The following is a 27,723-nucleotide window of genomic DNA, read 5'->3' on the forward strand; positions in this document are numbered from 1 at the left end:
TCAAAATGCTTCCAGGCAGGGGCGGAGCTAGAACGATGGCACCCACCTCTGAAATCTCATTGGACACCACTTAATCTGATTGACATGTCACTGGAGGACAGAAATGTCCTTCCAGATCTGCATGGATAACCAGTATCACCACTTTGAAGTCAGTTTAAAAGTAGTTTTCTAACTAGTCAGAAAACATTAAAAATTCTATGATCAAAGTCAGAATTGTGAGTTTGATGTCCGAGTTTAGAGATCAAAATCAGAATTTTAATTTTGATCTCAGAATTCCGAGATTTAGGTCAGAATTCTGAAGTAGATGTCATATTTATGAGATTATTGTGAGAATTTTGATATTGAAACCAGATACTGACATCAAAGGCAGAATCCTTTTTTTTGGATAGAAGAGGAGGAGCGAAGACATCTGGAAGGGGTGACTATGTGGAGAAGATCTGAGAGGTAAGGGGGTGAGAGTTTATGTATGGATTTGTATGTATGGAGGAGGATCTTGTATTCTATCCTGTACTTGATGGGAAGCCAGTGGAGTTCTTGTAGGATGGGAGTGATGTGACGAAAGGAAGGAGTTCGGGTGATGATGCGGGCAGCAGAGTTCTGAACCATTTGGAGTTTCTGAAGGGATTTTTGTGAGAGGCCAAAGAGGAGAGAGTTGCAGTAATCCAGGCGGGAGGTGACAAGGCTGTGCACCAGGATAGAGGTGGTGTGGGGGGTGAGGGAGGGGCGAAGATGGAAATAGGCTGAGCGGGTGATGTTATTGATGTGTGAGGTGAAAAATAAAGTGCTGTCGAGGATGACACCCAGACTCTTGACCTGAGGGGAAACTGAGGCGCTGTTGATGGTGAGGGAGAAACTATTAACTTTCAAAAGGGTGGATTTGGTGCCAATGAGGAGAATTTCAGTTTTATTACTGTTCAGTTTTAGGAAGTTGGTGATGAACCAGGATTTGATCTCAGAATTCTGACTTTGATCTCAGAACTCGGACATCAAAGTCGGAATTCTGACGTTAATCTCAGAATTCAGCAGTTGAGATCAAAATTCCAATTTTAAAAATTCTGAGATCAACGTCAGAATTCTGACTTACATGTGTGGAAGTAATTTTAATACATATGGTAATCAATCACATTTACTCATATAATAACTACAAGTGTAATCATTCTTTTACTTGTAAAATGCATTTATTCATTTGTTATTCTCAATTACATCTCATGACGTATGTTTTCTTTTCCTTCTGATATAGAACATTTCTGATATAGAACACTGACGTTTTTATTCTCCTGTTGGGTCATTGTATGTGAGGACAGGCTGACCACTCTTCCAGATTCATGACGTGGGAGAAAGATGAGACTGATAGGCAGCTGATAGAAAACAGTTGTTTAGAGAACGACAGCCTGATTGGGCGAGAATGGCGCCTCTCAATCTCCTTTCTCCTACTATCAGTCTGAGAGACTGATTTTCAGCTGGAACCAGGCTGAATAAAAACTGATGCTAATGATGCAAAGTCAGAGTCTCTCTCGACTTCACGCGAGACTGGACGACACTCTCAACTTGCAAGTGAAATTGTTTGTATTTTATACTTCTCCTGTAATAAATCTTCTAATTACTTTTACTCATTCATACTCTTGGTAATTTTTCTACAACACATGTCTGACTTCTGACATCAACTTCAGAATTCTGACTTTGATATCTGAGTTCTGAGATCAAACTCAGAATTCTTACTTTGATGTCACATTTATGAGATTAATGTCAGAATTTTTTAATTGAAACCAGATGCTGACATCAAAGGAATAATCTTTTTTTATAAATCTGAGATTAGGAGAAAAAGTCAGATATCTGACATTTATCCCATAGATAACGACAAAATGTTTGTATTCTATGTAGGAAGAGTACTTTCTTCTCAGGCTACTGAGATTGGAGGAAAAATTCTAAGTATAGTCTCAGAGTTCTGCCGTTGATATCAAAAGTCTAATTTTAAAACTTCTGAGATCAAATTCAGAATTCTGACGTTGATGTCCACATTTTGGGATTAAAGGCAGGATGCTGATTTTGAAATCAGAATTTTGACATTAATTTTGACAATATCCAAATTCTGAGATCAAAGTCAGAATTCTGACTTTGATGTCCGAATTCTAAGGTCAAATTCAGAATTGTGAGTTTGAAGTCCCAATTCTGAGATCAACGTCAGAAATTTAACTTTGATGTCCAAGTTCTGAGTTCAAATTCAGGATTCTGACGTTGATGTGGACATCAACGTCAAAGGTGTGTGTGTGTTAGGATGAGCAGGAGTGTGCAAGGATATAGGTCTGTGCGCGTGTTTCTGTGTGTTGGGGTGGGGGGGGTAAAAAAAAAAAAAAAAGAAAGAATTCTGTCTTTGATGTCCAAGTTCTGAGATCAAAGTCAGAATTCCGAGGTTGAAGTCTGAATTCTGAGATCAAATTCTGACTTTGATGTTCGAATTCTGAGATCAAAGTAAGAATTCTGACTTTGATGTCCGAGTTCTGAGATCAAAGTCAGAATGCTGAGTTTGATGTCTGAGTTCTGGGATCATAATCAGAATTCTGTACTTTGATCTCAGAACTCTGAGATTTTAGTCAGAATTCTGAAGTAGATGTCACATTAAAGAGATGTCAGAATTTTGATATTGAAACCAGATGCTGACATCAAAGGCAGAATCCTCTTTTTTTTTCATTATTCTGAGATTTGGAGAAAAAGTCAGAGGGCTGACATTTAACCTATAGATAATAAAATGTTTGTATTTTATGGCGGAAGAGCATTTTCTTCTCAGTCTACTGAGATCAGAGAAAGAATTCCAACTTTAATCTCACAATTTTTCTGTTGAGATCAAATTTCTAATTTTAAAACTTCTGAGATCAAATTCGGAATTCTGACATTGATGTCCACATTCAGTGATTAAAGGCAGGATGCTGATTTTGAAGTCAGAATTCTGACTTTGATGTTGGATTTCTGAAATCAGTCAGAATTCTGACTTTGATGTTGGATTTCTGAAATCAGTCAGAATTCTGACTTTGATGTCCGTGTTCTCTGACATCAGTGTCAGAAATCTGACATCAAATTCAGAATTCTGACACTGATGTCAGAACTCAGACATCAAAGGCAGAACTTTTTTTTCAGAATTCTGAGATTTGGAGAAAAGTTAGAGATCTGACATTTATCTTATAGATAATACCAAAATGTTTGTATTTCATGGAGTAAGAGTATTTTCTTCTCAGTCTACTGAGATTGGAGCAGGAATTCTAAATTTAATCTCAGAATTATGCTGTTGATATCAAAGTTCTAATTTTAGAACTTCTGAGAACAACTTCAGATTTCTGACATTGATGTCCACATTCTGGGATTAAAGGCAGGAACCGTATTCATCACAATAAGGTTTCATCAAAATGCTTCCAGGTAGGGGTGGAGCTAGAGCGGTGGCACCCACCTCTGAAATCTGATTGGACACCACTTAATCTGATCGACATGTCACTGGAGGACAGAAATGTTCTTCCAGAACTGCATGAATCACCAGTATCATCACTTTGAAGTCAGTTTTAAAGTAGTTTTCTAGTTATCCTTTAAAAATAATTTGGCTGAAGAGAATTTCTCCAACTGCTAATTTTATATAAGGCTGCTAACCTGTTAGCATGACGCTATGCAGCAGTGCTAATCTAGTTATATGCTAGCATTAGATTAGTTTTAAAATAATGTGGGGAAATCTTGTCATTAAGTTTTCAATAACTTTGTTTACATGAACAAATATCTCTTATCCAAATTAAATAAATCTGATCAGATTCGGGCTTATGATGATGAAGTGATCAGATTAGTTGTGTGTTTACATCATGGAATGATTCAATATGATCGCAACACTTGTGACATGCGAAATGTGGATTAGATTGTAAGGAGAGCATGAAAAAGATTTTATCAAATTTCATCACACCTGTGTGAAGAACTCATCAAACCTTTGATGCTCAATAATAATAATGCTCAATAATCCTTAACTCTTTAATTTTCCAATAAACACACCTGCCACAGTCCAGCTCCTGGAATTACAGACTCGGAATGATGTATTTCCATATCTCTAAAGTATTCTTCTGAATATGAAATGCTGTCAAATTATTTTCACCATATTAACTGACATATATTTGTCATCTTGATGTCTTTGTGAGGTTTGGCTAGGCTAGCAGCAGCAGGATATGCACTGAACATTCGATGCCCAACTGCAAGCCCAGCTACATTAAACAAAGATGATGAGTTCTACCTGTACGTCAGGTAACATGGTGGACAGAATGTGATCGCTTCCTATGCAGAAAAGAAATGTATTTAATAATATGGAAATTAAATATAATTCTGACCAAACATGTAATGAAGCTTGAAACAAACAAGTCATGGGGAACTAGAAGCCATCTTTTCTAGTGCTATCTTGGTGCAGCGAAGCAGCCAATCAGAATGAGTTTTGAGCCAGAATTTCATCGTTGTCATGTGAACAATCTGCTCCTAATCCCTTTGCAGCTGTTCCATCATCTCCCCTGTTGTCATGGAGACATGTCACATGAAAAGTGAGCTTCATTTCAGCTCTGATAAACCGAAAATGAAAAGATGTGTTTACGACAGAAAAATGACAGAATTCAGTTTTATTGATCCCACCGAAAACAAAAACGTTCCAACTGATGAAAAGTGCCATGGTTATACGTCTCCATGGTTACACATCTCCGTGGATACACGCTCCTTTGATTGACTGTCTCTTATGAGCTGCTGTGTTTGTTCTCAGTGGATCAACAAACTGATCACACTGATTGATCAGAAGAAACTGATCAGTGATGACTGTTGGTCAGCTGACTTCCAGCCCTTTGGGACATGGAATCTTCTCTTACATCTGTGGCCCAGCCCCACAGGCGTGCACCTAAACAAAGACCAAGTTCACGCGGGGCTCAGAGTTGTGATGGGAATCAGCATGTGGTCCTCGTCTACAGCGCCCCCTGCTGGACTTTCCTGAAAAGCTGCTGCCTCTGCTGTGCTGTCATGGTGTCGCAGCTCTGCAGCAGGTTGGCCACGATCAGGGTCTGCTGGATGCTGGCGGCCCTGACCCAAACCTGGCCGTTCATCCCCACCACCAGCTCACAGGGGAACAGCTGCTCCAAGTCGGACCGGATGTCGCTCTGGGGGGACAGCAGTCTGCGAAACAGAGGCAGGAAATGTCAACACACCTGTCCTCTGCTGGTTTAAAAACTGGCAACATGGTCTCAGGTAACTTACCTTCTGACAAGTCCCAGAGAGACTTTGAAGACCAAACCTCCTGCTCCGAACACTCCCATCCCGTTAGCTCGTCCCGCGCCGTCGATGCACACCAGCTCCGGCTCCATGTCTTTATTGGCTATGATGAACTGAGCAAACACCAGGTCACCCACCTGCACAGGTGACACACAGGAGGAGGGGCTTCAAAACGCCTGCAGACCAACCGACAAATGACTGAAACTGTAAGTTCAGAGTCTAGAGATGTCAAGATAAGCAATACTTAATCATTGATTCTGTGATTGGAATGAAGCCGAGAAGACGGATTTGATGCACTACAAAATAAAGCTACCATGCCTTCAGAATTTTTTTCCCCAGATGTTACAAATATAAATGATATTGTATGAATGGATCCATTTAAATAAAAGCCTGTATTTGCAAACATTATAAGAGTGAAACTGTACTCTGGAAATGTGACACTGCTCTGCAAATAACTTAATTTTGAAAAACGAACACTGGAGTCTCCACTTCCTGTTCGACTCTACTGTGGCTCGCTTGACAGTGGCAGCAAAGAGGTGAGAGCGGAGTAAAAAGAGAAGGAAAAAGGTGAGAAAGGAACCTAAGCAAGGATACGTTAACAAATATTAAGCTAATTTTAGTTCAATTTTAATAATGCCATGTTAGCGACAGTAACGCTAACCGTTAATTATACAAAGTTTCGCTTCACACATTTCAGATTACGTTACATTTACATGAAATAAACTTAATGATGTCATTTCAGATGAGTAAGCCAACATTAAAATATTTTCAAAGGAAGAGGAAAGAACCTGAGGGAGAGAGTCAGGTGGCGTAAGATAACGGAGAAGTTCGAAGACTTAGCTTTGGTTTGGTTTGTTTATTTCACAAGATGTGCATGACACATGACAAACATGGCAAAACACAGGAAATAAAAAACAGAAAATCAAAATCAAGACACATAAAACCATCAGCTTATACAGCAACAACAATGTGGGTCCAGACAAATGGGAGGATTATGTGCTGATGTAGTATACACTGTTTCCAGGCCTTCTCATCTAGCTAGCACAAGAATCTCCTGGAAGAACCGACTCAACAAGTCATACTCATAAACAAACGGCTTTCTTCCTTTGTACTTTTTCAACAAAGATTTTCTCCGTTCATCGAACAGTGGAACAAAAAGTTCATTGTCAACAACTTCCAGATCACACAAACATGTAAGCGCTGCTCTTCAGGTGTACCGTCATACCTGCCTATTGCCGTCGCTAGGGGCAACGTTCCGATCTTAACTGTGCACACAGTGACCTCTGACCTCTCAATAAGTGCAGCGTTAGATATGTTTCTGTAATCTTCTTTAATCTGAACATAAATTCCTCCAAATCTCCTCCTCCCATCGGTTCTTATAAAAATGAAACGTTTGTTTAAAGGTCTCTGTCTGCAGATTCGTACTAAAAATATGGCGTAGATCACAAGAGGAAGATATTTCATAAATGTCACTGGACTGTGGATGAGTATGAGCTCTGTCCCAATTAAAGATTTTGTTGGTCAGCCTTTCATCTGGTTTCTGAATGAATTGATTCCAGAGCCGAACCATTTCACGTCTTTGTTTTACAAGACAGGATTTCCAACCTGAGTCCCCATCAAGAACAGTCTTTGCTGTGAATTTGTGAACTCCCAGAAAACACCTCAAGGCTCGACTCTGAATTGCATTACTTTCCAGGGAGTCCTTAAGACCCCATATTCAGCGGCATAAAATAAAACGACACTTAGTAGATTTAGCTATGAACGTTTGTAGTTCCAGAGCTGACCAGACCTTACTGTTGTTTGCAGGCATCCTTTTCCTGTTACCTTTCCAACGTCCGAACTCAACGTGCAACTGAACCACAAACTAGCAGCAGCGTTGTTTGTGTCGCGCTTGCTTTTGTCAGTGGGCAGTGACGTTTTTCTGTCCACCAATCAATGTATTCTATAAGCGATGCCGGTAGCGCCGCCCTTATCGTACCATAGAAATTTTACTACTATTTTACTACCTTAATGGTTGTATGGGCCCATTTTATAATGGAAAACACACAAAGTAGCGTACCGGAGCGAACCAGTCCAAACCAAACCGCTCAGTGACATTGATTAGTGCCATATCAGGTGTAATATTTAAATGTGCCTAACATTAACTGCATGATATTGGTGATGTACGTATGTACATATGTGGGTCACTGAGGCCAACCCCTCAGTAAGAAAAGTTGCCATCGGCTGTCCTAAAAGCTGCTTGAAGTCACTAAATGGCGTCATCGTCTACTTTGCATAATCAACCTGGTGCTGATAATTATAATGGAGGCTGCAGCCGAGAAGAATGTCATAGGAGAGGCAAAAATTGACAAAAAGACAAACTAAAAATGTTTAGAAAGGCAAAAAATAATCATGACAATAATAAAACTAATTTGAATATTTTCCTTGATTTTGTTAAGTGTTGTTTGTTTTATAATTAGGAGTCCGCAACAACATGTTACAGCACTTCTAACTTTTTAAAGGTTTTTGTTCACACTCTTCATTAACAGGCATGACTATCTGATGGAGCCAGTGTGGGATCAGCCAGCAGCCACTTGGTTCACCGGCAGCAGCTTCGTTTCACCGGCAGCCGCTTCGTTTCACCAGCAGCCGCTTCATTTCTCCGGCAGCAGCTTCGTTTCACCAGCATCCGCTTCGTTTCACCGGCAGCCGCTTCATTTCTCCAGCAGCAGCTTCGTTTCACCAGCATCCGCTTCATTTCACCGGCAGCCGCTTCGTTTCACCAGCAGCCGCTTCATTTCACCGGCAGCCGCTTCGTTTCACCAGCAGCCGCTTCATTTCTCCGGCAGCAGCTTCGTTTCACCGGCAGCCGCTTCATTTCTCCGGCAGCCGCTTCGTTTCACCGGCATCCGCTTCGTTTCACCGGCAGCAGCTTCGTTTCACCAGCAGCCGCTTCATTTCACCGGCAGCCGCTTCGTTTCACCAGCATCCGCTTCGTTTCACCGGCAGCCGCTTCGTTTCACCAGCAGCCGCTTCATTTGACCGGCAGCCGCTTCGGTTCACCGGCAGCCGCTTCGTTTCTCCGGCAGCCACTGGTTCAGCGGCAGCCGCTTCGTTTCTCCGGCAGCCACTGGTTCACCGGCAGCCGCTTCGTTTCTCCGGCAGCAGCTTCGTTTCACCAGCATCCGCTTCGTTTCACCGGCAGTCGCTTCGTTTCACCAGCATCCGCTTCATTTCACCGGCAGCCGCTTCGTTTCACCGGCAGCCGCTTCGTTTCTCCGGCAGCCACTTGTTCACCAGCAGCCGCTTCGTTTCTCCGGCAGCAGCTTCGTTTCACCAGCATCCGCTTCATTTCACCGGCAGCCGCTTCGTTTCACCAGCAGCCGCTTCATTTCACCGGCAGCCGCTTCGTTTCACCGGCAGCCGCTTCGTTTCACCAGCAGCCGCTTCATTTCTCCGGCAGCAGCTTCGTTTCACCAGCATCCGCTTCGTTTCACCGGCAGCCGCTTCGTTTCACCAGCAGCCGCTTCATTTCACCGGCAGCCGCTTCGTTTCACCAGCATCCGCTTCGTTTCACCGGCAGCCGCTTCGTTTCACCAGCAGCCGCTTCATTTCACCGGCAGCCGCTTCGTTTCACCGGCAGCCGCTTCGTTTCACCGGCAGCCGCTTCGTTTCTCCGGCAGCCACTGGTTCAGCGGCAGCTGCTTCGTTTCTCCGGCAGCCACTGGTTCACCGGCAGCCGCTTCGTTTCACCAGCATCCGCTTCGTTTCACCGGCAGTCGCTTCGTTTCACCAGCATCCGCTTCATTTCACCGGCAGCCGCTTCGTTTCACCGGCAGCTGCTTCGTTTCTCCGGCAGCCACTTGTTCACCAGCAGCCGCTTCGTTTCTCCGGCAGCAGCTTCGTTTCACCAGCATCCGCTTCATTTCTCCAGCAGTCGCTTCGTTTCACCAGCATCCGCTTCATTTCTCCGGCAGCCGCTTCGTTTCACCAGCATGCGCTTCGTTTCACCGGCAGCCGCTTCGTTTCACCAGCAGCCGCTTCATTTCACCGGCAGCCACTTGGTTCACCGGCAGCAGCTTCGTTTCACCGGCAGCCGCTTCGTTTCACCAGCAGCCGCTTCATTTCTCCGGCAGCAGCTTCGTTTCACCGGCAGCCGCTTCGTTTCACCAGCAGCCGCTTCGTTTCACCGGCAGCCGCTTCGTTTCACCAGCATCCGCTTCGTTTCACCGGCAGCCGCTTCGTTTCACCAGCAGCCGCTTCATTTCACCGGCAGCCGCTTCATTTCACCGGCAGCCGCTTCGTTTCACCAGCATCCGCTTCGTTTCACCGGCAGCCGCTTCGTTTCACCAGCAGCCGCTTCATTTCACCGGCAGCCACTTCGTTTCACCGGCAGCCGCTTCGTTTCTCCGGCAGCCACTGGTTCAGCGGCAGCCGCTTCGTTTCTCCGGCAGCCACTGGTTCACCGGCAGCCGCTTCGTTTCTCCGGCAGCAGCTTCGTTTCACCAGCATCCGCTTCGTTTCACCAGCATCCGCTTCGTTTCACCGGCAGTGGCTTCGTTTCACCAGCATCCGCTTCATTTCACCGGCAGCCGCTTCGTTTCACCGGCAGCCGCTTCGTTTCTCCGGCAGCCACTTGTTCACCAGCAGCCGCTTCGTTTCTCCGGCAGCAGCTTCGTTTCACCAGCATCCGCTTCATTTCACCGGCAGTCGCTTCGTTTCACCAGCAGCCGCTTCATTTCACCGGCAGCCGCTTCGTTTCACCAGCAGCCGCTTCATTTCTCCGGCAGCAGCTTCGTTTCACCAGCATCCGCTTCGTTTCACCGGCAGCCGCTTCGTTTCACCAGCAGCCGCTTCATTTCACCGGCAGCCGCTTCGTTTCACCAGCATCCGCTTCGTTTCACCGGCAGCCGCTTCGTTTCACCAGCAGCCGCTTCATTTCACCGGCAGCCGCTTCGTTTCACCAGCAGCCGCTTCGTTTCTCCGGCAGCCACTGGTTCAGCGGCAGCTGCTTTGTTTCTCCGGCAGCCACTGGTTCACCAGCATCCGCTTCGTTTCACCGGCAGCCGCTTCGTTTCACCGGCAGCCGCTTCGTTTCACCAGCAGCCGCTTCATTTCTCCGGCAGCAGCTTCGTTTCACCAGCATCCGCTTCGTTTCACCGGCAGTCGCTTCGTTTCACCAGCATCCGCTTCGTTTCACCGGCAGCAGCTTCGTTTCACCAGCATCCGCTTCATTTCTCCGGCAGCAGCTTCGTTTCGCCAGCATCCGCTTCGTTTCACCGGCAGTCGCTTCGTTTCACCGGCAGCCTCTTCGTTTCTCCGGCAGCCACTGGTTCACCGGCAGTCGCTTCGTTTCACCGGCAGCCTCTTCGTTTCTCCGGCAGCCACTGGTTCACCGGCAGTCGCTTCGTTTCACCAGCAGCCGCTTCGTTTCAGCCTGGTGATGAAGCAGCGGCAATCATCTCCTGCTCTGACTGCTGCAGAGGAGGACCAGGCCTCCTATGAGTGGACGGGGGAGGGGTCTGTGCAGCACCTGCTCCTCATTGAGAAAAATAAACTACGTTCTTTCACATCAGTCTCCAAAAGTCTCCAATACCAGAAGACTTTGCTAGATTTGTCTCTAGTCGCTTTTTTGAAAACAAGGCACTCGATGGTCTTAAGACCCGCTAAATACAGCGACAACGTCGCTAAGCCGGCAACACTGCTGTGGGTTTATGTAGTATTTCCAAATATTAGCTGTGATAGCATTGGTATTAAAAAGTGAGTGGTACAGTACGGCACAGGCGGAGTTCTTCTCTCCAAACAAACGCAACAGATTAAATCACCTGGTATCAGTGTGCATGTAGATACGTTATGTATAATAATCGTGATTATTTCTCTGACAATAGTCGTACCAAGACTATCTGTAATCCTGACATCCCTATCAGAGACGGAGCTTCACCTGGACGAGGGAGCATCCAGGTGGACCTGAACGTAGCTCTGAACCAAACTTCAGAAATCAGCAGATTTTTGTCTCCATCAATGGAAAAGGTGATACACGCACTAGTTTCCTCCTGGTTGGACTTTTGTAATGCGCTATACTCAGGTTTAGGTCTGAAGTTGCTCAGTCGTCTCCAGCTGGTCCAAAACTCTGCAGCAAGACTTTTAACAGGCACTAAAAAACATGAACACATCACCCCTATCTTAGCTTCCCTACATTGGTTACCGGTCAATTTTAGAATTGATTTTAAAATCTTATTAATTACTTTTAAAGCCCTCCATGGTGTAGCCCCCACCTATATTTGTGACATGCTTTCCCCCTATGTCCCGGGTCGGTGCCTGCGCACCTCAGGTCAGAGCGTCCTGACTGTGCCCCCCTCCCGTCTCCTCACTAGAGGAGACCGGGCCTTCTCAGTCTGAGCTCCTAAACTTTGGAACTCTCTGCCTGAGGAGCTCAGGGCAGCCAACACTGTTAGCACTTTTAAAACTAAATTAAAAACTTACCTTTATAGAATGGCTTTCTTATTGTGAATTTGTTTTTATTAATTAATTTTATTGTCTCTTTTGAATTCATGTTTTATTGTTTTACCTTTGTGTATGTGTTCTTAAATGCTGTGAAGCACTTTGTAACTTTGTTTCGAAAAGTGCTATACAAATAAAGTTATTATTATTATACCGTCTCACCTGGACCCTATCCTAATAGTCTCACCTGGACATTGGGTCTGTTCCTCTTGGTGGCTCCCTCAAACGCCAGGTAGGACAGAGACGCCTGCTCGCTTCCTCCAAAGTCCACTTTGAAGACATCTCCAGATTTGGAAGTCACAATGCCGATGACCATCTCTCCTTTGGCAGGGACATACTGAGGACAGAAAAGAGATGTACTTAGGAAGTAATAGAAAAACACTGGGGACAGAAAAGGGACAAATAAGGGGGACATAATGAAGACAGAAACAGCTGGGAAGATAATAAGGCCAGAGAAGGGGCAAATTGAGGACAGAAGACTACATACTGGGGACTTAATGTGGATAGAAAGGGGACATAGTGGGGATAGACTCAGGGCACAGGACAGAAAGGGGCCAAAGGAACAAACTGAGGACAGATGGACAGAATGAAGGCAGCTTTCTTTTCAAACGCACGGAACTGCCTTTAAAAAATGAGTCATTTTACATTTATGGCGCTTTACTTAATAAAGTTTAACGTTCGCAACAAACCGGAACCGTTCTGATTGTTCTGTTGGATTCTGTAACTGGTTCGGCTGCAGCTCCTTCAGTCCACAAACCGGACGGTACTCACCCTCCTCTGCTGGGAGTCGATCCAGAACGTATGCGGAGGTTTATGCCTCAGCACGCCGCTCTTGGACACCAGCAGTCGGTCTCCGCTCCACCGCAGGCCCGGCCCGCACACCGCCCGCTCCGGCTTCGCGCTGCCCGTCAGAGAGATGGTGTCCTCTGCCTCGCAACAGAACTCATCTCCTGGTAACAAAACTTGTCCGACTTTCTTATTCAGAGTGGAAAACATACCGGCTGCTGTTGGCACTCGCCGCGTTGTTGACGTCCAGAAGACGGATGAATGAAACAACTGCAGCGCCCCCTGTCGGCCAGGAAGACTGACGGCGGTTCTGTCAGTCCTGATCTGGTCCTGATCGACTGGAACCGTCGCTGTTCAGAAACTTTACTAAAACCAGGAACCATCATCCAAACCTGGTCTTCATTTACTTATTAATTCAGTTTATTTATTGCATTTTCATTATTTTCTTCATTTTTATTTGTTCTCTTTATGTACATATTGAATTTATTTTGCATATTTACTCATTTACATGTGCATTACAGCTACTAAGTCACAAAACATTTATTCCCTGGTATTTCATTAATCATTGTTAGAGCAACTTTTCAAGAGCTAGAAGTTATTTTAAATGTACATAAATGTATATTTCCTCATGTGTAGGAATCCTGACCACCTGAACTGACTCAGCTCATCATACAAACCAAAGTCTGTTCTATCAAACCAAAAAGATATAAATGATGTAAAGGAAAAGTTATTCCCCTGCCTAGTTAATTTTTTATATTTAAACTAGGGCTGGGTAATGATTACATTTTTACATTGTGATTAATCACATGATTTTCTACAATAAATTGCAATTCATGGCAGTGTTACTGTCTCACCTGTGTGTATTGCACAGTTTTCTTCTAAAAGTACTGCTGTATGAAGTAAAACGCAGTAACTTTGGATACCAACATGTTAAATAAATAAGTGCCTGTTTTAACAGCAGCGTTCCTGTTACAAAGTAGTAGTTTATAATACTTTTTGTAAATCTCTAATTAAATATTAATTTCTGTATTTATTTGTTAGCAGACTGAATTTCAAAGCCGTGTGATGATGATGGGGACAGAAAGTTCTCCTCGTTCTACAGCAGACAGAACCCGACCGATTTGTCCTTCAGGAAAAGTTCTGTCTGTGAAAGTAAACTCTGAGATCTGGAGTTCTGCCAGTTTGGGTCGACTCGTCAGAACATCAGAACTCTGGTGGAGAAAACATCAGACACAGATCAGATGAAACATAAAGGTTCCTGTTCAGGTTGGTTCTGTTTGTTCTAAATATTCTAGAAATTTAAATCTTATGTTATGAAATGATTCAAAATATATTTTTAAAGTAATTTTATAAAATATCTTAAAATGTTGGGAAGTAAAACCCATTGTAACAGAGGAAATACAGTGAAACCCACATAACACCTCTGATCCTGGTACCGATGATCCGGACGGTCATCAGAACTTTAGTTTCTCCAGAACCACATGGAGACCAACTGTTCTGTTTAGTACAGCTGGATCAGCTGTGAGGACAGGTCCTAATGCCAGGGGACAAGTCCGGAAAACAGCTGATGAAACAATAATCAGCTGTTTTCAGTAATCTAATTACTGTCAAAGTAATCAGATTACTCTCACAGAATTACTTTGTCAAATATGCTCCTCCTACTGCCTATGAGGCATTCACTGCGATGTACTAAACTTTGTAAAAAGCAACAGCTATTTCTAACAAAGCTTCATCTCCATGCACACTCAGAGGAGAACTGTTCACGTTGAGAGCTGCAAGAGGAGTTCAGATAATGTGAGTTGGTGTATCACGTGGCCGCTCTGCAGCCTTTCACGCACACACAGAGAAGCAGGACAGCTTGTGTGGTCAAACCTTCAGCTTTATTTTACAAAAACACAAAGAAACAGCTGATTGCTCAGGACTCGGACCTGCCCACATGCTGCAGAACCACATGAGTCCAGAACTTCACACATGTTCAAACTGCTTTTTACAGAAAACACAAATCAAAAATGGAAAAAACATCTCAGAACATCTTCCTCCTTCATCACCTCAGCTTCACTGACTCTTCTGCATCGTCCTGCTGGAGCGACTCTTCAGAACCTTCTGGAAGAGGTCGTCTGTGGAAACAAACATAATCAGAACCAGAACCGGCTCCAATCAGCACCTGAAACGAAACACTTACCGTTCCTGAAGCTCCTGGGGTCCACCTGCAAGACAGAGAGCAGGGCATCACGACCACTGTCTGTCACATCCTCAGGTTCTGATAATGTTCTGACCCAAAGTCTATCAGAATCCTTCACCATTATCATCATCAGTGGAGGATGATGTCACATGATTCATGGACATGCGAATCCAACAAGTAATCTTTATGGAAGTTTCTTTGGATGTCTGTTTTTTTTGTTGTTCCTACAAACAGCTCATAAAAGAAATACTTGAGTTCTGATGGTGTGTGGGTTGGTTCTAGTATGGGTCAGTTATGATGGTGTGTGGGTTGGTTCTACTATGGGTCAGTTATGATGGTGTGTGGGTTGGTTCTAGTATGGGTCAGTTATGATGGTCTGTGGGTTGGTTCTACTATGGGTCAGTTATGATGGTCTATGGGTTGGTTCTAGTATGGGTCAATTATGATGGTGTGTGGGTTGGTTCTAGTATGGGTCAGTTATGATGGTCTATGGGTTGGTTCTAGTATGGGTCAATTATGATGGTGTGTGGGTTGGTTCTAGTATGGGTCAGTTATGATGGTCTGTGGGTTGGTTCTAGTATGGGTCAGTTATGATGGTCTGTGGGTTGGTTCTACTATGGGTCAGTTATGAGGGTGTGTGGGTTGGTTCTAGTATGGGTCAGTTATGATGGTCTATGGGTTGGTTCTAGTATGGGTCAGTTATGATGGTCTGTGGGTTGGTTCTAGTATGGGTCAGTTATGAGGGTGTGTGGGTTGGTTCTAGTATGGGTCAGTTATGATGGTCTATGGGTTGGTTCTAGTATGGGCCAGCTATGATGGTGTGTGGGTTGGTTCTAGTATGGGTCAGTTATGATGGTGTGTGGCTTGGTTATAGTATGGGTCAGTTATGATGGTGTGTGGGTTGGTTCTAGTATGGGTCAGTTATGATGGTCTGTGGGTTGGTTCTAGTATGGGTCAGTTATGATGGTCTGTGGGTTGGTTCTACTATGGGTCAGTTATGAGGGTGTGTGGGTTGGTTCTAGTATGGGTCAGTTATGATGGTCTATGGGTTGGTTCTAGTATGGGTCAGTTATGATGGTCTTTGGGTTGGTTCTAGTATGGGTCAGTTATGAGGGTGTGTGGGTTGGTTCTAGTATGGGTCAGTTATGATGGTCTATGGGTTGGTTCTAGTATGGGCCAGCTATAATGGTGTGTGGGTTGGTTCTAGTATGGGTCAGTTATGATGGTGTGTGGCTTGGTTATAGTATGGGTCAGTTATGATGGTGTGTGGGTAGGTTCTAGTATGGGTCAGTTATGGTGGTCTATGGGTTGGTTCTAGTATGGGTCAGTTATGATGGTCTATGGGTTGGTTCTAGTATGGGTCAGTTATGATGGTGTGTGGGTTGGTTCTACTATGGGTCAGTTATGATGGTGTGTGGGTTGGTTCTAGTATGGGTCAGTTATGGTGGTCTGTGGGTTGGTTCTAGTATGGGTCAGTTATGATGGTCTATGGGTTGGTCCTAGTATGGGTCAGTTATAATGGTGTGCGGGTTGGTTCTACTATGGGTCAGTTATGATAGTCTGTGGGTTGGTCCTAGTATCGGTCAGTTATGATGGTCTATGGGTTGGTTCTAGTATGGGTCAGTTATGATGGTCTGTGGGTTGGTTCTACTATGGGTCAGTTATGATGGTGTGTGGGTTGGTTCTACTATGGGTCAGTTATGATGGTCTGTGGGTTGGTTCTAGTATGGGTCAGTTATGATGGTGTGTGGGTTGGGTCTACTATGGGTCAATTATGATGGTGTGTGGGTTGGTTCTACTATGGGTCAGTTATGATGGTCTGTGGGTTGGTTCTAGTATGGGTCAGTTATGATGGTCTGTGGGTTGGTTCTACTATGGGTCAGTTATGAGGGTGTGTGGGTTGGTTCTACTATGGGTCAGTTATGATGGTGTGTGGGTTGGTTCTAGTATGGGTCAGTTATGATGGTCTGTGGGTTGGTCCAAGTATGGGTCAGTTATGATGGTCTATGGGTTGGTTCTACTATGGGTCAGTTATGATGGTGTGTGGGTTGGTTCTACTATGGGTCAGTTATGATGGTGTGTGGGTTGGTTCTAGTATGGGTCAGTTATGATGGTCTGTGGGTTGGTTCTAGTATGGGTCAGTTATGATGGTCTGTGGGTTGGTCCAAGTATGGGTCAGTTATGATGGTCTATGGGTTGGTTCTACTATGGGTCAGTTATGATGGTGTGTGGGTTGGTTCTACTATGGGTCAGTTATGATGGTGTGTGGGTTGGTTCTAGTATGGGTCAGTTATGGTGGTCTGTGGGTTGGTTCTAGTATGGGTCAGTTATGATGGTCTGTGGGTTGGTTCTAGTATGGGTCAGTTATGAGGGTGGGTGGGTTGGTTCTAGTATGGGTCAGTTATGATGGTCTATGGGTTGGTTCTAGTATGGGTCAGTTATGATGGTCTGTGGGTTGGTTCTAGTATGGGTCAGTTATGAAGGTGTGTGGGTTGGTTCTAGTATGGGTCAGTTATGATGGTCTATGGGTTGGTTCTAGTATGGGTCAGCTATGATGGTGTGTGGGTTGGTTCTAGTATGGGTCAGTTATGATGGTGTGTGGCTTGGTTCTAGTATGGGTCAGTTATGATGGTGTGTGGGTTGGTTCTAGTATGGGTCAGTTATGGTGGTCTGTGGGTTGGTTCTAGTTTGGGTCAGTTATGATGGTCTGTGGGTTGGTTCTAGTATGGGTCAGTTATGATGGTCTGTGGGTTGGACCTAGTATGGGTCAGTTATGATGGTCTATGGGTTGGTTCTAGTATGGGTCAGTTATGATGGTCTATGGGTTGGTTCTACTATGGGTCAGTTATGATGGTCTGTGGGTTGGTTCTACTATGGGTCAGTTATGATGGTGTGCGGGTTGGTTCTAGTATCGGTCAGTTATGATGGTCTATGGGTTGGTTCTAGTATGGTCAGTTATGATGGTCTATGGGTTGGTTCTAGTATGGGTCAGTTATGATGGTGTGTGGGTTGGTTCTACTATGGGTCAGTTATGATGGTGTGTGGGTTGGTTCTAGTATGGGTCAGTTATGGTGGTCTGTGGGTTGGTTCTAGTATGGGTCAGTTATGATGGTGTGTGGGTTGGTTCTAGTATGGGTCAGTTATGATGGTGTGTGGGCTGGTTCTAGTATGGGTCAGTACTGATGGTCTGTAAATAAGTTCTGATGTTGTGCTCAGCAGTGGTTCTGGTTGTATTGGGGCTACAGAACCAGCAGATGTCCTCTGTGTTCTCACCTTGAAGGAGGCCTCTGTTCTGGGAGCAACTGCAGGTCCATCAGCCTGTTCTCTGTCCACCTTAGGAGCTGCAGACACACAAATATTCCTGGATTAGCTGGATAAGTTAACCAGCTGATGGAGAAGTTAACTAGCTGATGGTGACGTTAACCAGCTGATGGAGAAGTTAACCAACAGATTTAGGAGTTAACCAGCTGATGGTGAAGTTAACCAGAGGATGGTGAGGTTAACTAGCTGATGGTGAAATGTACTAACAGATTTAGGAGTTAACTAACTGATGGTTTAGTTAACAAGCTGATGGTGAAGTTAACCAGATGATGGAGAAGTTAACTAGCTGATGGTGAAGTTAACCAGATGATGGTGAAGTTAACTAGCTGATGGTGAAGTTAACTAGCTGATGGTGAAATGTACTAACAGATTTAGGAGTTAACTAGCTGATGGTGAAGTTAACTAGCTGATGGTGAAGTTAACTAGCTGATGGTGAAGTTAACCAGATGATAGAGAAATTAACTACTGATGGTGAAGTTAACCAGATGATGGAGAAGTTAACTAGCTGATGGTGAAGTTAACCAGATGATGGTGAAGTTAACTAGCTGATGGTGAAATGTACTAACAGATTTAGGAGTTAACTAGCTGATGGTGAAGTTAACTAGCTGATGGTGAAGTTAACCAGATGATAGAGAAATTAACTACTGATGGTGAAGTTAACCAGATGATGGTGAAGTTAACTAGCTGATGGTGAAATGTACTAACAGATTTCGGGGTTAACCAGCTGACGGTGAAGTTAACCAGCTGATGGAGAAGTTAACTAACTGATGGTGAAGTTAACTAACTGATGGTGAAATGTACTAACAGATTTAGGAGTTAACTAGCTGATGGTGAAGTTAACTAGCTGATGGTGACGTGAACTAACAGATTTTGGGGTTAACCAGCTGATGGAGAAGTTAACTAGCTGACGGTGAAATGTACTAATAGATTTCGGAGTTAACTAGCTGATGGTGAAGTTAACCAGCTGATGGTGAAGTGAACTAACAGATTTCGAAGTTAACTAGCTGATGGTGAAGTGAACTAACAGATTTCGGAGTTATCGAGCTGACGGTGAAGTTAACCAGCTGATGAAGAAGCTAACTAGCTGATGGTGAAATGTACTAACAGATTTCAGAGTTAATCAGCTGATGGAGAAGTTAACTAGCTTATGGAGAAGTTAACTAGCTGATGGTGAAGTTAACCAGATGATGGTGAGGTTAACTAGCTGATGGTGAAATGTACTAACAGATTTAGGAGTTAATTAGCTGATGGTGAAATGTACTAACAGATTTAGGAGTTAACTAGCTAATGGTGAAGTTAACTAGCTGATGGTGAAGTTAACCAGATGATGGAGAAGTTAACTAGCTGATGGTGAAGTTAACCAGCTGATGGAGACACAAACTACAGACAAACACATTTTGGGCTATTTGGCTTTTTTATGTTAGAATGAAATTTAAATTCACTTTAACTTTTACAGGTGAACTTAATTTAACTTCTGAATGCACATGAAAGCTGTTTAGTGTTTTTTTTGCTCAGAATGCTGCATTCTAACAAGATTAACAACAAAACACAAAAACAGAAGTGTGTGAACCAGTTCAATGTCAGCTTGTATTTGTACAGTCCTCTACATCATTCTGTTCACATTCATCATCACACCAAGACACACCTTACACGTGACAAGTTACTGACACACATTTTCTCTCTATTTCACATAAAAGTGTAAATTAGTTTGGACTTTTAAAGTTAAATCTGATGAGAGTGTGTGTTGGACTGAAATACTGATGTGGAAACAGCCACTGAATATTTACTTTGAACATCAGCCAGTGTGAAACAGAAATAAAAACTAGCAATCAATCATGGTCTAGATTCTAGAGAACATCTGCCTTAACTTTTTGAAAACTGTTTTATTCTTCATTCAGTTTCCTCCATGTGTGCTTTTCCTCAGTGGGATTGAAACTAAATAAAACTCAGATTTTATTCTAAAGTTGAACCTTAAGTGAGTGGGCCAGTGGATTGCAACTTCCACACTGACTCATCAGCAGTTTTCTCCCATGATGCATCTCTCTCCTTAGCACCAGCAGCAGTGTTCCCTTTTTCCCACAAAACCTCTTTGTATTCCTTGTACGCTGGTATGAGAACCTCGTGCTCTAATGAGGTAAAATGATGAGAATACTTTTTGTCACCAGTTGCCATGGTGAGTCCAGGTATCAGAGCTGCACTGATAGATTTTTACTGTGGTGTCTTACTCTGGGTGAATATAGAGTTGATGGAACCAACTCAAAGCAGCTGAACTGGAACCAGAAACTGGTTTGTTGAATCTGCTTTCTGGAACAGGAACCAGCCAGGTAAATACCCTGCAGGCGCAACACAAACAAACAAACGAACAAACAAACAAGCTGCAGCTTGGACTCACGCAGTGGTTTGATGATGCTACCGACGGCGTGAACAACTCCGTTAGTCGCCATCAGATCAGCATCGATCACCGGGATCTTGTTCACGTAGATGGTGAAGTTACGCTGAGACACAGAGACACAAATCCATCAGTCAGCTGATCAGCGTCCATTAGGATGATTGATTATAAACAAAAAACAACCACAGACTCCAGAACCAATGAGGACAATTATTAGAAAAAAGTTTGGCACTGACCATGCCCAGCTCCAGCTTGTCTCCCTGCAGAGGCGTCAATCTGGTGTGTGATCCGACCCCCCCACTCACCAACAGCCCCTCCCCCAGGTGGTACCTGAGCACACCTGACAGCTCTTGAGGTCTCCCTGGAAACAGAGACAGCTGATCTGATCTCAGACTCTTCATCACCTGACTTACTGTGGCCACCAGAGGACGCCATCATGTGATGAAAGGAATTATGTGACACAAACACATGTCAGCTGCTGATGCTGAGCAGAACGTTTCTATGGCAACTCACATAAACACTCTGAGGATGCTCAGACCAAACAAGGAGAGAAAGAACATCTAGCTGACACACACACAGGATGTTCTGAACCAGAGAATGTGTGTTTCTGTGTGTGCGTGCTAACACTCATGCAGCATCCTGCTGAGCTCGGCCTGCGGCAGTGTGTTGAAGGCATCGTTGGTGGGAGCGAACAAGGTGAGCGCCCCCTGCTGGTTCAGCAGCTCTGTCATTCCAGCGGTCTGGATGGCTCCGACTAGCATGCTGCAAGAAGACGACGGACAGAAACATGAACAAGAAGCTGAAGTCATTTATTTATTTTTAAATAAACACTGGAACAGATGGAGTATACAGCACAGTGAACTACTATAGATCACTGGTACCCTCTGAGACATCATCAGAATTCCCATGGCTGTGTGAGCTCTCCTGTTCTATTTACACTCTATACAAATGAGGGTGGAAGCACACAAACAAACAAACGTAATCAAATCCTCCGATGATACAATGATGACTCTCTCAGTGTCATAAACTTTAACGCCTAGCGTGAAAGCCACCAACTGAATGAAATGAAATGAAGTGTTCCAAGTTGGCTCAGAGGTTATGTTTTCTATATAAACATAGGCTGTTTGGCATTAATCACAACATCGTGTAAACATTTTAACACGCTGTGCTTGGCACAGAGCCAGCCCAAACCATTGTGGGACCCAAAGGAGAATTTGATTTGAGGTTGTCAAAATAAACCATTAATGAAGAGATAAATCTTTGAAATTAGCGCCTAAATTTTTTAAAACATTAACTCATAAACAACAAAATTTGTACACCTGCCATATTAAAAATGTGAATTTGACACTTGAGAAGCTGATTTTGGGCATGTAGGTGCCTTGTCACGGCAGTAAACACACTTTATCCTTCTTATATATGACGATTCTGTTTTCAGCCTTACATTTAGAGGATGCTGCAAGATGACCTATTTGATACATCACACAATTAATCTTTAAGCTGTCGAGTGGGGGTGCAGGTCGCAAACACTGATGTATCTTATCTTGGGGGGTCGTGGCTCAAAAAGTTTGAAAACCACTGATTTATACTGAGTTATCCTTCTTATTTATTCACTGTTTGATTTTTGAACACCCATGATGTCATTTCTTGAGACCATACCTATTCTCAGAATATTAATTCCTCCTTTCAAATAAATGTTTCAGTGTCATCAAATGCAAAGATAATAGATGTAAGTATTCCTTTTATCCCAACATCCATAACACTTCCTGTCCCTTTCACAGCAGAGCTGTTGTATGAGAGGTTGGTGTATACGGTTAGTTTTACTTTTTACCCCTTCTACTATGTTCCTTCAGTTATAGCCTCTTTTAACTTAGTTTTGTCTGGATATACTTATTTTATTGTTAATTTAATATGTGTCTGTGTTTTCAGTCTTAATCTCTTTGTAAACTTCTGTTGCATTGTTATTGCTGTTTCTTGTTATTGACATTCCTGAGATTAGCAGAACGTTGATGTGTACGCTTGCACTCACAGCAAGTATATCCCAGTCCTAACACTTTCTTTATTTAATGTGTGCTATCTGTACGTGACTATGTTGCAGCTGCCCAAGACAAATTTACTTCCAAGGACAAATCCTAAATAAATATAAATATATATATATTTATGATCTTAGATTTCCAGGGGTGTTAAATAAATGTTATAAGAATCGAATGCAAAGATTCACATAATGCAAACTATTTTGAGAGCCTCTTTGAGTTTAATAGTGATCGTGTGGTTCCACATCTTTAGGGAAATGAGTGAAATGTAGTATTCTCCAAACAAATTTTCATCTGTGAATGAAGAAAAAGTTAACAATATTAACAGGTTTATTATAAAACAAAGCTTTTGTCGTTCTTTTTGTGGATATTTAAAAAAACAGAACCTCTGCGTGAAAGAGCAGCACCAGCCAGTGGCTGCTTAAAATTTATGAAGAATTTTAAATAACACTTCTTTCACCTTATTTACAATAAAAAATTGTGGGGGATGACTCAGGCTTACTTCCAGTTAATATCTGGGACATAGCGGCTCCATTAGGATATATATATGGAGGAGAAACAACATCCTTCTGGAACAAACTATGTATTTTCTTGCTGTTGCCAGGTTGCTGAGAAAAACAAAATTTCCCCACTGCTGAGTCAGTTGGATCAGGGAGAAGGACTGTGGTGGATGGAAAACTATGTAAAGCAGCCGGTGCTTTTTAACAGCATTAAAGTACCTGAAGGAATGACCTTAAGGACTAATGAGAATTCTTTGGGACTGACTGGAAATTACACAGTGAAAGGAACCTATTGTGAGAGAGTAGTCATTCCTCTCTGTTACCTAACTGACCTGACACTAGAATTTATCAGTGGTGTAGTTACACTTTTTTACATGGGGGGAGGGAATATTTACAAGTTCAAATAGGTCCATAGAAAGATAAGTTTTGGCTTACTGTCTGATGGTGGTAGACTGGATCCTTGTGTGGCTAGCACATGTTGGGAGCTGTCAGGCTGCTTTCTGTGTCCTTCCTCTTTACTGAAATGTTGGAAATACCCTTTCTCTTCTTTCTTATATCTTCCTCTTCAAAATCAAGCTGGTTACCGGATATATTTCTCCAAATTTTAGCTACTTTAAAACTAACTGGCAGCCTTGCTAGCCCCCTGTTAAAATTCCACTGGATCGCCTAGCACTAGCTTTGTCAGCGCTAAGTAACATGGATACTGAGCTTCTCTTTGAGCATCTTTATAGTTTATTTTGAGCTCCAATGTGAAAATCTTGATTAACTGAGTTGATGTGTCGTCCCAAAATACACTCACTGAAAACTAAATATGACCTGGTTTCTCCACATTAGCTCAAAGCTAATCTAGTGCTGTAGATTAGTACGGCTACTTAGCTTCAAGCTAACATCATGTTAACAGCCTTACATAACATCAGCTGTACTTGCACAGAAACAAAATCTCTTCTAGAAATGTGCAACCAGATGTCAATATAAAGAATGACTAATTAGGAAACTAGTTTAAAATTTCCTTCAAACTGCTGCAGTTATACTGGTGATCCTTGCAAGTCTGGAAAGATGTTTCTGTCCTTCTCCGTATGTCTCAATGACATATCAGTCACCTGAGGTGACACCTGGGGTGTCCAATCAGATTTCAGAGGTGGCCAATGCCATCCTGGACACCCCTCTAGACACACCCCCTGCATTTTAACCCAGCTTACCAAAAAAAAAAGAAAAAAAAGAAGTGAAATCTAATTAAATAAAATGTCTTCCTTGGCCACCCCAAGGAAGATGGCAGCACGGGCACGCACAGTAGTGATGCGCGGTCCGCCTCCTAACCTGCGTGTCCCGCGGGTTACCCGCGGTTCGGGTTGGGGCGGGTCAAAGAATTTTCGCTTCACTTCGGGGCAGGTTGGTGTGGTTTACTATTCTGAAATATCTAGTTCTATCTATTAATTTTATTTTTTTGTCAAACTGAAAATAAAGACCTTAATCAATGTCTACATTTTGTTACTATAATATGTAAGACAAAATATTTATCAGTTATTTAAACACAGGTCACGTTTTATAACGTAATGTCCACGTAGGCGCGTAGTAGGCTACGCAGGCTACGTACAGAAAGCGCCAAGCAGACAAGCAACAAAAGATGGAAGGAGTGTTGAATAACATTCGTTCGGGAGTTTACGTCCTTAAAAAGAAGAAAGAGGGTCAAATGGCTAAATCACAGTGTAGTGTATTGTAATACCAGTAGGTCAATGTTAAGTTTGGTCCATAGGTGGCACTGTGGTTTTGTATGTGCTGTGTTGGTGTAAGGATCGCAGAATAAAAAGACACGCCTGAGAAACAAGTATGGCTTCATCCACCTCATATATTACATGGTGTCAGAAGTGAAGTAACGGGGCAGAAATGGACCAGATGAAACCGCCGACTTCACTAAGTCTAGAAGGGAATCTAGCGGAAAACTGGAGGGTCTGGATCCAGAGATTTGAACTTTTCCTTGTCGCCAGCGGAGTTGGGGAAAAATCTGATGCGGTGAAAAGAGCCACGTTCCTGCATGTGGCCGGGGACGAAGCAATTAAGGTGTTCAACACGTTCGACTTCGATGAGGACGTCGATGATTACAGCGTGATGAAAAGGCTATTCAGTCAATATTGCGAACCAAGAAAAAACGTAACATATTTGAGACACCTATTCTTCACACGAGTGCAAGGTAAATCAGAAACTGTTGATGCATATGTGACGGATTTAAAGAATAAAGCGAGAGACTGTGAGTTTGAGCATCTTACTGACTCACTGATCCGGGACAGAATCGTATGTGGCATAATGGATGATCAAGTTAGAGGAAGGTTATTGAGAGAACCTGACCTCACGCTGCAAAAAGCAGTAGACATTTGTAGAGCCAGTGAGTTGAGTCGGAGTCAACTCAAAAGTCTGAATGAAGAGGTTGAAATTCCGGTTAATAAAGTTGTCAAACAAAAGCAACATGATAAAAAGAAATACGATGGTGCTGTGTCACAGAGCATAAAAATGAGAAATCAAGGGGTCTGCACCAGATGTGGCTACAAGCATGAACCAAGGAAATGCCCTGCCTACGGACAAGTGTGCAAAGCCTGCCACAGGAAAAATCACTATGCAAAAATGTGCAGGTCGCAGAGACACACAGATAACCATAAAGTGCAACAGCTAAATAAGGCAGAGGATCAGGAATTTTTCATTGGCACAATTCAAGCAGAACATGACCATGAAGCCTCGCAGATTAATACAGTGGATGCAAAGAAAGAAAAGTGGCATGAAAATCTGATTGTCAACAAGACAGTTTTGAAAGTTAGACTGGACACTGGAGCTGATTGTAACGTCATTTCCTTAAGCAACCTCAGAAAGCTGAGATTGGACAAAAAAAGTGGGGAGGTCTCACTCCAAGCTTGTTGCTTATGCAGGACACCAAATTCAAGCTCACGGGAAAATTATGTTGGCATGTCAGTACAAAGACAAAAGCTATGATGTGGAGTTTGAAGTCATAAAACACAAAGCACCTGCGATTTTAGGAGGAGAGTCATGTGAGGAAATGGGTCTTGTCAAAAGACTGCATGTGCTCAAAACAGAGGGTGACATTCTCAGTGAATATGAGGATCTTTTTACTGGGTTAGGCTGCATACCGGGAGAATATCACATTAAGACAGATCCAAACGTCACCCCAGTTGTTCATGCACCCAGGAGAGTGCCGGTCGCCCTGAAAGACAAAATTGAGGAAGAACTTAAAAGAATGGAAAGCTTAGGTGTGATAAGCAAACAAACAGAACCTACGGACTGGGTAAATAGTATGGTGACAGTCTCCAAACCTAACAAAGTGCGGATCTGCATTGACCCACAAGACCTTAATACTGCCATTAAGAGGGAACATTACCCGTTGCGCACAATAGAAGAAGTGGTGGCTGAAATGCCACATGCCAAATTCTTCTCAGTTTTAGATGCGAATCATGGATTTTGGCAGATTCAGTTGGACGAAGAAAGCTCTCACCTATGTACATTTAACACACCATTTGGAAGATATCGATTTAAAAGGCTTCCATTTGGTATATCCTCAGCACCAGAAGTGTTCCAGCGGTGCATAGCCAGACACCTGGAAGGGCTAGAGGGTGTAGTCAATGTAATAGATGACATCCTAGTTTGGGGAGAGAGCATAGAGCAGCATGACTGTAGACTGAGGAAACTGCTTGACCGTATTCGAAGCATTAACTTGAAACTGAACAAAAGCAAGTGTAAGATAAGAATGACTGAAATCACTTACATTGGACATGTGCTCAGTGAGCAAGGACTCAAGCCGGATCCTGAAAAGGTCAGAGCCATTCAGGAAATGCCTGCACCAGAGGACAAAGCTACGCTCCAGAGGTTCACCGGGTTGCTACAATATCTATCTAAATTCATCCCTAACCTCTCGGACATTAATGCTCCTCTGAGGAAGTTGGAAGGCAACGTTGAGTGGCATTGGGGGGCGGAGCAACAACAAAGCTTTGACAAGCTAAAAGCTCTCGTCAGCCAAGCACCAGTACTGAAGTACTATGATGTGGACAAGCCGGTCACTTTATCTGTGGATGCGAGCTCAGAGGGTCTAGGAGCCGTGTTGCTTCAAGATGGACAGCCAGTAGCATATGACTCCAGGGCTTTAACTGACTGTCAAAAACGTTATGCCCAAATTGAGAAAGAACTGCTTGCTATTGTATTTGGCTGCGAAAAGTTCCACCAGTATTTATATGGAAGAAAAGTCCAGGTAGAAAGTGATCATAAGCCACTAGAAGTGATATTTAAAAAATCACTCCTCAGCGCCCCAGCCAGACTGCAAAGAATGCTTATGAGGCTACAAAAGTACAATCTGGAGGTTAAACACAAACCAGGCAAGGAGATGCATATTGCTGATGCTCTGAGCAGAGCATTTTTAAAAGAGCACAAGGAGAAACTCCTTGATGAAGAACTGGAGGTCAACTTTGTTAACCAACTTCCAGTATCTGAGGAAAAACTGCAGGAGTTCAGAAAAGCAACAGCAGAAGATGCTGTGTTGGGGCTGGTTGCTAAGATGATCCAGAGGGGTTGGCCAAATAAACAGGGACAACTGCCAGACAAAGTTAGACCATACTGGACATTTAGAGAAGAACTAGCGTATGTGGATGGACTCATATTAAAGAACTCCAGGTTAGTTGTACCACACACGCTGAGAAGTGAAATGCTCAGTAAAATCCACGAGTCACACATGGGTATAGTTAAGTGTAAGGAAAGAGCCCGTGATGTACTGTACTG

At 43.4% G+C, this 27,723-nt stretch overlaps 2 protein-coding genes across 3 annotated transcripts in view; both read right to left on the reverse strand.

The window, feature by feature from the left end:
* Window positions 1–4,613: 4,613 nt before the first annotated feature.
* Window positions 4,614–12,824, reverse strand: exosc3 (exosome component 3). The gene is made up of 4 exons (XM_041989576.1): window positions 12,517–12,824; window positions 11,933–12,082; window positions 5,251–5,402; window positions 4,614–5,169 (listed from the first exon to the last, which is right to left on the reverse strand). The coding sequence occupies exons 1-4, from the start codon at window positions 12,739–12,741 to the stop codon at window positions 4,962–4,964; spliced, it is 735 nt and encodes a 244-aa protein (XP_041845510.1). The 5' UTR covers window positions 12,742–12,824; the 3' UTR covers window positions 4,614–4,961.
* Window positions 12,825–14,394: 1,570 nt separating this feature from the next.
* tgfbi (transforming growth factor, beta-induced) overlaps window positions 14,395–27,723 on the reverse strand; it is a 55,736-nt gene continuing 42,407 nt past the window's right edge. Inside the window, exons 12-17 of one of the 2 annotated variants that reach the window (XM_041990323.1) lie at window positions 21,055–21,185; window positions 20,660–20,784; window positions 20,427–20,529; window positions 17,987–18,054; window positions 14,714–14,738; window positions 14,395–14,648 (exon numbers count right to left, since the gene is read on the reverse strand). In XM_041990323.1, coding sequence (XP_041846257.1) covers window positions 14,587–14,648; window positions 14,714–14,738; window positions 17,987–18,054; window positions 20,427–20,529; window positions 20,660–20,784; window positions 21,055–21,185 — 514 coding nt within the window. In that variant the 3' untranslated portion in view covers window positions 14,395–14,586. Of the gene's footprint in view, window positions 14,649–14,713; window positions 14,739–17,986; window positions 18,055–20,426; window positions 20,530–20,659; window positions 20,785–21,048; window positions 21,186–27,723 lie in introns of both variants that reach the window. The other variant, XM_041990322.1, reaches the window with a different exon arrangement.

This window comes from Melanotaenia boesemani, chromosome 7 (assembly GCF_017639745.1).
Source record: "Melanotaenia boesemani isolate fMelBoe1 chromosome 7, fMelBoe1.pri, whole genome shotgun sequence".
Classification (NCBI taxonomy): domain Eukaryota; kingdom Metazoa; phylum Chordata; class Actinopteri; order Atheriniformes; family Melanotaeniidae; genus Melanotaenia; species Melanotaenia boesemani.

Excerpts from the sequence above, each read along its gene's own strand:
- exosc3 (XM_041989576.1), bottom strand. The coding sequence starts at position 12,741 with ATGTTTTCCACTCTGAATAAGAAAGTCGGACAAGTTTTGTTACCAGGA. Across the intron at positions 12,083-12,516 it reads TCGACTCCCAGCAGAGGAGG|TATGTCCCTGCCAAAGGAGA; the intron begins GTGAGTACCGTC and ends TTCTGTCCTCAG. Across the intron at positions 5,403-11,932 it reads GGAACAGACCCAATGTCCAG|GTGGGTGACCTGGTGTTTGC; the intron begins GTGAGACTATTA and ends TCACCTGTGCAG.